Source organism: Panicum virgatum, chromosome 3K (genome assembly GCF_016808335.1).
Source record: "Panicum virgatum strain AP13 chromosome 3K, P.virgatum_v5, whole genome shotgun sequence".
Taxonomy (NCBI): Eukaryota; Viridiplantae; Streptophyta; class Magnoliopsida; order Poales; family Poaceae; genus Panicum; species Panicum virgatum.
Window position 1 is genome coordinate 5,540,521 of NC_053138.1, and position 12,251 is coordinate 5,552,771.

The 12,251-nt window shown below is 51.4% G+C and overlaps 2 protein-coding genes across 4 annotated transcripts in view; both read left to right on the top strand.

The window, feature by feature from the left end:
• Window positions 1–5,757, top strand: part of LOC120697044 (probable glucan 1,3-beta-glucosidase A) — a 19,396-nt gene extending 13,639 nt beyond the window's left edge. For both annotated transcript variants that reach the window (XR_005684346.1, XR_005684347.1), the window contains exon 9: window positions 5,730–5,757. The gene's annotated coding sequence lies outside the window, so the exon portion shown is untranslated. The remainder of the gene's footprint in view (window positions 1–5,729) is intronic.
• Window positions 5,758–8,620: 2,863 nt separating this feature from the next.
• On the top strand, window positions 8,621–11,661 carry LOC120697045. Of its 2 annotated transcripts, none has more exons than XM_039980170.1 (5): window positions 8,621–8,814; window positions 8,904–8,973; window positions 10,828–10,937; window positions 11,043–11,157; window positions 11,239–11,661. In XM_039980170.1, exons 1-5 carry the CDS (start codon window positions 8,745–8,747, stop codon window positions 11,273–11,275), a joined length of 402 nt encoding a protein of 133 aa, XP_039836104.1. In that variant the 5' UTR covers window positions 8,621–8,744; the 3' UTR covers window positions 11,276–11,661. The 2 variants fall into 2 exon arrangements, with proteins under 2 accessions (XP_039836104.1, XP_039836103.1); XM_039980169.1 differs by having other exon boundaries at window positions 8,624–8,814; window positions 11,276–11,661.
• Window positions 11,662–12,251: the final 590 nt, after the last annotated feature.

A 12,251-nucleotide genomic window follows, 5' to 3' on the forward strand; every position in this document is an offset into this window, starting at 1 on the left:
TTGGGCACCATAGGTGGAATACTGCCGGGACCGCTAGCTTCGAGGTGCCAGCTTGATTCCCGTCACCCGGCTCGGGAGGCTGGGCGGTAGGTTTCAGCAGCCGTCTTTCAAAGACACCCTCAGGCACAGAAGCCCAGGTAGATGCTCTCGCAGAGAGATCATCTGCTGCTGAGTTGTGCTCGCGGGGAACGTGTTGTAGTTCCAAAGCGTCGAAGTCCTTCTCGAGCTTCCTCACGTGTATGAGGTATGCCGCGAGCTGGGGATTATTGCAGTTGCAATCCCCTCGGACCTGCTTAATGATTAGCTGGGAGTCCCCCTTCACCAGAAGCTGCCGGACCCCCAATGAGAGGGCTTGGGTCAGGCCGAAGATCAGAGCCTCGTATTCCGCCATGTTGTTGGTGGCCTTGAACTCAAGGTGCACCATGTACTTCAGCTGATCTTCGTTTGGGTCGATGAGGACCACACCAGCTCCGGCCCACTTCTCGCGGGCGGACCCATCAAAGAAGAGTGTCCAGTGAGGCTCGGTGAAGGCTGGTGTCCTGATTTCCGGCTCCGGGGGTCCAACATTTATGGCCGGACCTCCAGGGTTGCTTGGGGAAGGAGTCCACTCCGCTATGAAATCAGCCAGGATCTGGCTTTTGACCGCATGGCGTGGCTGGAATTCCAGTTGGAACTCTGCCAGCTCTGCTGCCCACTTGGCGATATTGCCTGTGGCGTTGGAATTGTGTAGGATCGCTCTTAATGGGTAAGAGGTCACTACAACAACTCGGTGTGCTTGAAAGTAGTGGCGCAGTTTCCTGGACGCAATAAGTATTGCATAGATAAGCTTATGCGTCTCAAGATACCTGGCCTTTGCCTCGTGGAGGACTTCACTGACGTAGTAGACTGGCTTTTGGACGGTCCGGATCCTAGTTCCTGGGTCCGGTTCGCCCTTGTCCACCGCATCTGTCCCTTGGGCCCCCAGTGGTTCTGGGCTCCCAATGGGATGAGGCTCCTCCGGGCCTGCCTGTGCGGGGCCCGGACCTTCAAGCTGGGGTGAGGCTGACGGGCCCCCGTGTCCGGGGTCCGGCTCACCATCCTTGGCCAAGAGGACCTTAGTGCTCCCCTGGCGGGTTTGCTCCATCCTTTCGGCGACCAGGACCATGCTGACCGCCTCCGCAGATGCAGCAAGATACAGAAACAACGGCTCACCGGGTTCTGGTGCCACCAATACTGGCAGCGAGGTGAGGTGCTGCTTCAGCTCCTGGAAGGCCTGTTCAGCCTCTTCGGTCCATGAAAATGGACCGGACCTCCTCAACAGCTTGAAGAAGGGAAGGGCCCTCTCAGCCAGCCTCGATATGAAGCGGCTAAGAGCAGCGAGAGATCCAGTAAGCTTCTGGACGTCCTTGATGCGGCCAGGAGGCCTCATTGCTTCGATCGCCTTGATCTTGGCTGGGTTTGCCTCGATGCCTCGATGCGAGACCAGGAAACCCAGCAGCTTCCCTGCTGAGACGCCGAAGATGCACTTCTCTGGGTTCAGCTTCGTGCGGGTGGCGCGAAGACGGTCGAAGACGAGGGACAGGTCCTCCACTAGTGTTGATCCTACCCTAGTCTTGACCACAATGTCATCGACATAAACCTCAACAATATCTCTAATTAGATTACAGAAGGTTTTGTTCATGGCTCGCACAAACGTGGGTAAGGCATTCCTTAGACCATACGGCATGACAATGTAGCAATAAAGCCCATCTACTGTTACAAAGGCAGTATGCTTCCTATCCTCTCTAGACATCTGAATCTGGTGGAAACCAGAGTATGCATCTAGGAAAGACAAAAGATCACACCCGGAGGTGGAGTCCACGATCTGATCGATACGCGGAAGAGGGTAGGGGTCTCTTGGACATGCCTTGTTGAGGCTGGTGTAGTCGATGCACATCCGGAGCTTCCCGTTGGCTTTTGGGACGACGACCGGATTGGCCAACCACTCGGGATGGTGGACCTCCTCGATGAAGCCAGCGTGTAGGAGCTTGTGGACTTCTTCGCGGATGAAGTTCTGCCGCTCCACAGACTGCTTCCGAGGTTTTTGGCGCACCGGCGTGGCGTCGGGGTAGATCCTCAGATTGTGCTCGATCACTTCCCTGGGGATCCCGGGCATCTGCGACGGTTCCCAGGCGAACACGTCGACATTTGCCCGGAGGAAAGCGATGAGCGCGTCTTCCTATTTCTCCTCCAGGTTCCCCGCGATGCGGGTGGTCCTGGTGGCGTCTGCCCCAATCTGTACCGACTTCACGGGAACTTGGTCCGGATCAGATGGTTGGACCTTGGGAGCCTTTGCAGGCGCCCTGGGTTGCGAGGTGGACGGATCCTCCTCGGAGCGTGCAGCCTCTGCCGCCAGAGTGTGCAGTCTCTCAACTGCAGCAACGGCAGCGGTGCGGTCGCCCTGCACGGTGAGGACTCCGGCAGGGGAAGGCATCTTCAAGACCAAATACCCATAGTGGGCAATGGCCATGAAGCGGTAGAGTGCCGGTCGGCCAATGATAGCGTTGAACGGGAGGTTCACCTCCGCAACATCAAACATGACGCTTTCTGTGCGGAAGTTTTCCTCGGTCCCGAACGTGACCGGCAATGTGATGCTCCCCAGGGGGAACACCGGATGTGGGCCCACTCCGGAGAATGGGCGAGAGGGAGTCAGCTTGGACTCTGGGATCTGCAGCTGCTTAAATGCTGCATAACTGATGACGTTGAGGCCAGCCCCACCGTCAATCAGCACGTGGTAGAGCCTCACGTTGGATATGACAGGAGCAGTGACTAAAGGTAGGACACCAGCTCCAGCCATATTCTCCGGGCAGTCAGACGGCCCGAAAGAGATGGTGGTGTTCATCCACCTCTGGTGCGGCGCCGCCCTGGGGACCCCCGGCTTCACCGAAAGGACCTCCCGGCGAAGGGTCTTCACGTCCCGCCGGGAGACAAGCTCCCAGCTCCCGCCATACATCACGTACAGCTTCTTGCGGCGGTCGCCGTTGTCGGAATCGGAGTCGTCGTTGTGATAGACGCCCTTCAGCTCTCGAGCGGGGGATTGGTACCCCAGCTCCTTCTCCCCGGCTGCGGCCCTGCTGTCAGAGGCCTTCTCCTTGCCGGCCCGCTGGCGAGGAGGGGGTGAGTCTTCCTTAGAGGACTGCTCCCGCCGCCCACTGACCCGTTTCGCGAGCTTTTGGATCTCGCGGCAGTCAGCAGCGCTGTGGCGAGCGGTGGGATGCACTGGGCATGAACCTCCGCTTCCACCTTGCGGGCGAGGGCGTTTGCCGTGTGTATTCTGGCCCCCAGCCGCTGCCGCCGCAGCCGGCGCCGCTGGTGGCGCTGCTGCTTGCAACGACTGGTCCGCCAGAATGCGGCTCCCCACGACCCCGGTTCTTCTTCTTCTTCTTGCCACCGCCCTGAGCGGTAGCGCTGGAGCCACCAGCCTTGGTGTCTCCGTCTTGGGGGGCTGAGTGCCATGCACGGCCCTCGGCGGCCCTGGCACACTTGTCTGCCAGGGAGAAAAGCGTAGTGACGCTTTCCACCTCGTGCGTCGCCAGCTTCTCGAGCATCTTCTCATCACGCACCCCCTGACGGAAAGCAGTAATAATAGATGCATCTGAGATACGAGGAATGGTACCCCGTACCTTAGTGAAGCGCGAGATGAAAGCCCGAAGCGTTTCCCCGGGTTTTTGCCTCACGGCGTGAAGGTGTGCCTCCACACCATGCTGCTGGTAGGCGCTGGCGAAGTTCGCTGTGAACCTTGCACAGAGCTCTTCCCAGGACTGGATCGTCCCAGGTGTGAGGTTCATGAGCCAGGTCCGGGCTGGCCCAGACAAGGCTACATGAAAGTAGCTTGCCATGACGGCGCCGTTGCCACCAGCTGCTGTGATGGCAGTAACGTACACCTGCAGGAATTCCGACGGGTTAGTAGTACCGTCGTACTTTTCCGGCAAGTGGGGGCGGAACTTGGGTGGCCACGCCACGGCGCGGAGGTGCTCCGCAAGCGCAGCACAGCCCACCCCGGCCACCGGTGCCCCTGGCTGAATCCGGGCGTTCACCGGAGGCCTGGGTGCCGCCGCGTCCAGATCGACATTGAGGTTGCGTCCCTCAATGTTGAGACGGCGCTCTCGCGCCCTCTCGACAGCGATGCGGGCATCCTCCCCCGCGCGCCGGCGGTTGAGCTCCGCCCGCAAGTCTTCTGTTCGTGCACCCCTCACGGTGGGGGAGCGCACAGATGCCGACGCACCGCCCTGACGCTGGTGGTAAGGTACCACCGCGTTGCCAGGCGGAGGTCGTTGCCCAGTCTTTGCAGAACTGGGGGAGGCCTGAGCCAGGTGGAGGAGACGGTCGACGTCGTCTCGCCACTGCCTCAGGGCGTCTGGCGAGGCTGCCTCAGCCGGAGGGTTGCGAAGCAACTCCCTAGCCGCGGCTAGAGCTCCGCCGCTCGCAGTCTGTGAGGGGGCCCTTGATGGGCGCCCTGACTCTTGCCGGCGGGCGGCTCGCGCCGCCGCCAACGGTGGCTGCTCCACAGGCACGGTTGCCCCTGGAGCAGTAACGCGAGGGGCGTGTGGCGTGGAGGACGCCACCCCCCTCCGTCATCTCCACGTCGTCCACACGAACCATGGGGACAAAGCGGATGATGAAAATGCGACGAGCTAGCTTCCCCTACCTGGCGCGCCAAATGTCGTGGTGCTGCAAACCACGGCCGGGTGGCGGAAGGCACCCGCCCTAGCCCAGAGGGTGTGTACTCAGGGGGTAGCTAGTCTTAGATCGATCTCCCTCCAGAACACAAGAAACACAGCAGGATTAGAGTGGTTCGGGCCGCCGGAGCGTAATACCCTACATCCACTGTGTGTTGTATTGCCTTCCCACAAGCGTGAGGAGGTGCGAGAGCTTGAGTCTGTGTGGATGTTCCTGTGCACAGCGAGCACCTCCCTTTTATATCTCAAGGGGGCGCGTACACAGTCGTTGGATCCCCGACAGGTGGGTCCAACGATGTAGTATAACCTAACGCACTGTTCATGCATTATGGCGTCGCAGGCAAAGGAGATCTTTCTCTTGGATTCCCTCGCCTGCTCCCGGAGCCCTTCGTCCATCATGTCCTAGCGTCGTCTTGTCAGGTCAGGCCCGTCGCAGCTAGTGACACCGCCCGTCACATTGCTTAAGCGGGCGGTGTAGCTTGCGGCGTAGGCGGCATGATGGAAAAGTGCCGTGCTGTCGTATCCGTTTAATGCTACAGGCGGGCTCTGCGCGGGCGCGGCTCAGGCGGCTGCACTGTGCTCCTTGGTAATACGCGGCGCGCAGCGGGGCCTGACAAAAGGCTGTCTTGTGTACCACGGCGGCAGAGCACGCCTTGTCTATCGCATTAAATGCGGTAGGTGGGCGAGTCTTCCTCCGGAAGGCTCGCGCACGATCCCACGCCTCCGGGACACGTGGCGGCTTCGGACCCCTACACGGTGAGGGGAGTCCGGACGGGCGTAGGAGGTCCCGGACCCCTCTGGGGGTCCGAGGCTTCGGCGGTCAGCTTGGAGCTTCCCTTCCATGGAGACACGTGGCGCCACCGGACCCATCCTCAGGCGGGGAACGGTCCGGGGCCGTTGGCCTGGTGAGGGAAAAGCCTGGCCTGTGGGGCCTGGCTACTCCGTCTCTCCCGCGCAGCTACGGATAACTACGCGGGTCCTGCTTTGCTGCAGTAAGAGTGGGTATCCCTGTTGCAGGGTACCGACAATTATGTATCTAAGGCCTCGCGGCAACATTTAACTGCCCATAGAAACCATCATATCTGCATTCGTTAAAAAAAGAGTAAATTGCAACGACCATACAACTTGTCAGTTGGGTGCAAATTGGTCCAACAACTTGTAAAATGCTCAATTTAGTGCAATAACTTGACAGGTGGGTGCAGATCGGTCCAACAACTTGTAAAATGCCCAACTTAATACAATAACTTGGGAAATAGGTACATTCACAGTCCAAATATTACACGGCAATATAACTAACGCAAAGTCTCAATAAAGAGTATATTCATGTTAGGACAAATTATTAAGTATTATTTGACTATTGATTTGTGTGCTACGCCTGCGTGGTAATGTATTTGGTCATGATAAAAACCCTCACTATTTAGAAATTAATGTTATGTCTTTACATTAATTATTTTTATATAGTGATTTAATTTTAATTAAAACTATTTAATTTGATATTCAATATTGAAAAATTCACCGTCACTGTTTACGATTTGTTTGATTATATGCACTGTTAAACTAAAAAAGTCAATACATTGATACAAACTATATATACCTTTTAGGAGCTTGATACATATATTTTTAAAGCCTCGTATATACGTTAGAAAGGAAAAGTGAGCTAAATAAATAGAAACAAACATGAGCATTAATATATGAGCAGAAGTGTAGAAGAAAACCTAAGGTTTCAGGGTCTCTCTTATCAACTTCAGTGTTTGAGTGATGCTAATAAAAAATTATACATAGTGAAAAGCAATAACCGGATCACCATCAATAATTTCCATTTATAAATTTTAAGAATTATTGACGTTCATCTACTTTGCTTAATATGTTGTTGTTGTAATTGTGGTTAAATAATATATTATTTTTAATAAAATTAAAATTAATTTATTCTGAAAATAAAATTATTGGTGTCCATTGCGACACAAAAATCTACGGTCAAATAATACGTTCCGTTATGAATATACTCTTTATTGTGACTTGATGTTAGCAAATATATTATCGTGTAATGTTTGGACTGTGAATGCACTAATTTACCAAATTATTGTACTAAATTAAGTATTTTCTAAGTTGTTGGATCAATCTGCATCCAGTTATCAAGTTATTGTACTAAATTGATCACTTTACAAGTTGTTGGACCAATTTGCACCCACATGCCAAGTTGTTGTCTGATGGGTGCAATTTACTCTTAAAAAACTATGTTCAAGACTCTCACGTCAGCTCTCCTATTTAATGAAAAACATGCTCAGAAACGGGCGCGGAAAAAACGACTCTCACATCAACATGATACAATGTTTCCATTCTCAAGGACTGGTCATACTTATCACCATCTGATTGGTATTACCAGCTCACTAATTCCCCAGCAAATCTAGAATGAGTGTGCTAATCTCTCTCGCACCGTCGTTAATGATTCGCATTAGTCATCACTCATCTCTTCCCACTAAGCGGACAGAGGGAAAAAGAAAAGAAATACCAGGCGGACCGCGAATTCATTTTCCCCAAACCAGCCCACCAGCCTCCAAGGATCCAAGCGTTTTTTTTTCTATTTTTATATTTTTAAAAATATTTTTTACAAAAATATATTTTTGGTTTCACATTTACAGTTTTATACTCTTACCGCCCGGCAGGAGGGCGGCAGGGGGCCTACCACCCGTTTGCGGGGCGGCCGGCCCCCTGCCGGGCGGTAGGGACCTATATGTAATTAAAATTTGAGTGCTATCGCATGGAGGCCCCTACCGCCCTGTGGAGGCTCCCCCAATATAAAAGCAGAGGTCCCCCCACACCTGTATTTGCAGCAAACAACATCCATAGAGGGAAAAAGAGAGATGTGGGGTGAGGGAGAGAGTTGCAACAGCGAAGTCCTGCCGGATTTTGGATCCGAACCGCAGGTAATCAATATTTCTCAATTTTTTTATTCTAAATTTTTTGTATTTTTAATTCTATGATTAGTGTTTTTTATAATTGTAACCGCTTAGTGTTCGGATTAGTGGTTATAAGTGAAGCCGTACCATGGTTTTAGAAACTAGTTTAATTAAAATTAAGTCTTTAGATGGTTCGCTAGTTCACATAACTTCATGTATATCTTCCGACGTTCTAGCAGGTGTTCATTTACATCTTGCGTTGTAATACCTCGAAATAATGTGAAATCTTTAAACTCAACTAATTTTGACAACACCATCTCTATCGTACCATCCGCTAATAGATCCAATTTCTTACTGATTACAAGATGTGTCATGATCTCAAGTATTATACTAGATTTTTCTTCGGTCCATGAAAATCCTCCAAAATTAGAGGCAGCCATTGCCTTATGCTGCAATATTTAGAAACAAGTTTAATACTATATTTCACTATCCAAAACTTAATTCTATTTTAATTTATAATTAATTTAGAAACAAGCCTGCAATAAACTGAAATTTTAATATTGAACTGAAATTTTAATACTATAGCATTAATTAAATTAAATTGCTTAACAATATTAATGAATTCATATGTAACTTACCTGCAGATCACAAGTGCGGAATCCGGCAGGGCTTCGCTATTGCAATTCCCTCCCTCACCACACGTCTCTCATTTTTCCCTCTATGGATGTTGTTTGCTGCAAATGCAGGTGTGGGGGTAGGGGGCCTCAGGTTTTATATTGGGGGAGCCTGCCGCCCCCTGCCGGACGGTCGGCCTGCCTGCCGCCCTTCTACCGGACGGTAGGGGCCTCCATGCGATAGCACTCAAATTTTAATTACATATAGATCCCTACCGCCCGGCAGGGGGCGGCGGGGGCCGATCGCAGGATATAAAACTATAAATTGTGAAACCAAAAATATATTTCTGGAAAAAAAATGTTTTTAAAAAATATAAAAATAAAAAGGCAGGATCCAAACTGTTTAGCCCATTCCATTCCATTCCAGCCCAGCCCATTAGCAGGGCTAAGTCTCGGACGGAGTGGACGCTCTCCCCCGTCGGCACCGCCGCCGCCGCCGCTACCCTCCCCAGCAGCGCCGCTTCCTAGTCCCCTCAATGGCGACGGACTGGGCGTGGGCGCGCCGGGCGTGGGAGAAGTGGGCCCCGAAGCACGTCGGCCCCGAAGGTCTTCCCTCGTGCCTCTCCCCTTTGCGCCTCCTCAAGCTCCCGTGTATCGCCCGATTTGACTTCTAACGGACCGCCGTGCTCTCGCAGGGAAGCAGGTCCAGGCGGCGCTGCTGCTCAACTACGACCCGTCCGGCCCGTCTAGGCTTCTTCCTGTCATGTGAGCGCTTTACCATTTACCAGATTGTTTTGATTTTTACAGCTTCCGTGGTATAGCTACCAATACCATACGGTCGTCGATTTTTTTTTTGTTACCTCTGTTGTTCCCGGTAAAGAGTTGCTGGACATGTATAATCTATGGTACTGGTGGCTATATTAGTGGATCGGGATGTGCATTTCAGTTATTGAATAGTTAGATATTACTAGGCTTCATGCTTCTTTTAAATATGGGTTATTTTGATCCATGCCATTATAATTCTTCAAGTTTAGAGATCTGCCATTACAATTCACGTATTTGGATTCACGCCATTACAATTCTTTTTCTACTGAAGATATGTCACTGTGTACACATCCGATACACTCGGGCCCACGTGCAGCGTATGTATAGAAGCGTTGTCTCCGTATTTACAAAAATGCCACCACCATCTCTCTCGCTTACAGCCTGGGCCCACACGTCATATTCTTCTTCTTCCTCCTCCCTTCCTTGTCTATGCACCAGCGGTGTGGAGGAGCTCGTGCGCCGGCAGCGTGGAGAAGCTCGTGCGCCGGCGAGCTCCGTCCGGAGGAGCGGCGCGGGACGGCGCCGCCATCTTTGCCTCCCCGTGCGCCGTATCTCCTCGTCCCCGCCACCGCAAAGGCACCAAGCTCGTGCACAGATCCCCGCCGCCGCCGCAAGCTCGAGTGCGGGCGCGGGAGCCACCGCCGTGCTCGGGCGTGGGCACGGGCGCCGCCGCCGCCGCGAGCTCGTGCGTGCGTCCCGGCCGCTGCGCAGGCCCGCATCCTGCAGCTGACATGAGCTCGTGCGTGTGCGCGCGTCCCCGCCGCCGCCGAGCTCGAGCGCTGGCCCGCGTCCCACCGTCGCCGTTGAGCTGCGGGGAGTGGAGGCGGTGCGGCCGTCGGCCGTCGCAGAGGGAGGTGACAAGGTTGGGGAAGGAGGAGGAGAAGAAGGATGAGACGTGGGGCGCCGTCGCGAGCAGATCCATCGCGCCGCGCCGCGGATCCTGTCGGGGGAGGAGAGGAACGGCGTCGGCCGGCGGCCGGAGCTGATGGCGACCGGAGGAGGTGCCGAAGCTGACGGCGACCGGAGGAGGTGCTGGCGGCGATCGGAGTAGGGAGATGCGGAGGAGGAGCGGCGGGGGCCGAGGACCGGATGAGGATGGAGATGCGGAGGAGGAGCGGCGGCGACCGAGGACCAGAGGAGGCGGAGGGAGATGCGGAGGAGGAGCGGCGGCGTACGAGCTTCTCCACACCGCGGTGCACAGACAAGGAAGGGAGGAGGAAGAAGAAGAATCTGACGTATGGGCCCATGCTGTAAGCGAGAGAGACGGGGTGGCAATTTTGTAAATACGGAGACAACGCTTCTATACATACGCTGCACGTGGCCCGAGTGTATCGGATATGTACACAGTGGCATATCTTCAGTAGAAGAAGAATTGTAATGGCGTGAATCCAAATACGTGAATTGTAATGGCAGATCTCCAAACTTGAAGAATTATAATGGCACAGATCAAAATAACCCTTTAAATATCACTATGAGAAGTTACGGAGGATAAAGAAATGGTTGGTTATTGTCACAATTGCACATTTTTATGGTTGTAGATGTTCCTAATGGGACATATGTTTACATCATTACATGGGAAGATTGAACACAGAATTTGGATAAAATCCCCCTATAACTGAAGGAATATTTTTGTTGAATGGTGAGTTGTGCAATGAATGAATCAGATATTTGAAGGATACCTCTATACCATGTCGTTGTTTTGGAAGCAAGGAAATAATCTTTTTTTTATGATCCATGAATGACGAAGTTGATGTTGTAGCTGAAAACTTGAGGCACTCGTTTTTCTCTGTGCAGAGCGGAGCAAGAGGGAATACGACTTACAGCTGTTGATATGCAACCGTTCCTTGACTTTGTTAAGAGGGGTAATCTGCAGACTGAATTCTTCTCTATTAGGACTAACCAATGTGAGTGCCTCACATGCTGAATTTTTACTGCTTTTAAAGAACCTGCTAAACTTGTAATGTCTTCATTGTCGCCAGCAATTTCTGATTGATGATTATGATTTGTAGATTTGGTCACCTCAATCCATGAAAACTGGTTTTGCGCCCGTTGTGTCAACAGCACAAAGTCAGGAGGTGAAGGAGCTATAGTTATGCAGATTGGAGCTTACTTGTTAATCTCTATGTATGTACCTTGTTTTCCAACTTTCGATTCATTGAAATCAGTGATCATATTTTCTAACATATTTTTTTTAATATTAATCAGTTTTCTGCCAAATTCACACCGGTATCGTAATGCATAGGTATGATGGTTCCCTTGCTTCAGCTTCACTAGCAATGGTGGCAACTGATCAGTTTGCAGTCCAGTTTAACCGGAGAACTCACTAAACTCCTTTTAGTATAGTTTGATGAGTGATGTTGTCCTGCAATTTGTTATCATTTGGGATCATAGTGCTAAAATGCATTAAGTGGCCTTATGTAATTCCTAATGTTACTATTTCCTTGGGTCAGTAGGCCTGCTAATGTAATAGCCTAAAACTGGCTGTGAAACTGATGTTCCTAGTGTGAAGTTGGAGTAATAGCCAAAAACTGGCATGTGTAGTGCGGCCTATTTCTATTTGAGTTCACGCAAAACATAGAAGATTCCAAATCTTGTGGGAGAGAAGAAAATGCATATATTGTTATACCAGAAGCTGATGTCTTTGCTTGACCAGAAGCTTTGGAAACTCTTGGAGCACAATTTTAACAAATCATCCTCTTGTTCTGTACATATTTAACCCATCTTAACTTCTGAGCAAGAAACAAAAATGCAGTATTTGATTGGTAACTGGTAACTGGTACCTGATTTCATATGGAAATGGTCGAACCAAGCAACAGGCGCAAATGGATTATTGAAGGGAGACAGAAATAATGTGGCAAATGGAGTAGTCAGAGGGCTGGGTCCTCCCTGCCGACCTTTGTGCAATTTAGCATTCAACTCAAAACATTGCCTCTGCTTTCTGTTAAATTTCGGCAGCGTTCAAATAAGAAAAACAATGGTCACATTTAATTTAACCAAGAAAAAAAATCAAGGTTCGGGCAGCTATACATAGGCCGTGCCTGTTATTTCTGTTTCAGACTTTTGTGCTTACGATTGGAGCTTTGTACAAGTTTTCCAAGTGAATATATATTGGCAGGTGTTATTGCTTAGAATCCACTTGATTCAACTTGCATTTTACTGAAAGTGCCAAACTGGGTTGATGTGGTCTATCCGGGGCGATGAGACTGGCTGAGCTGGTT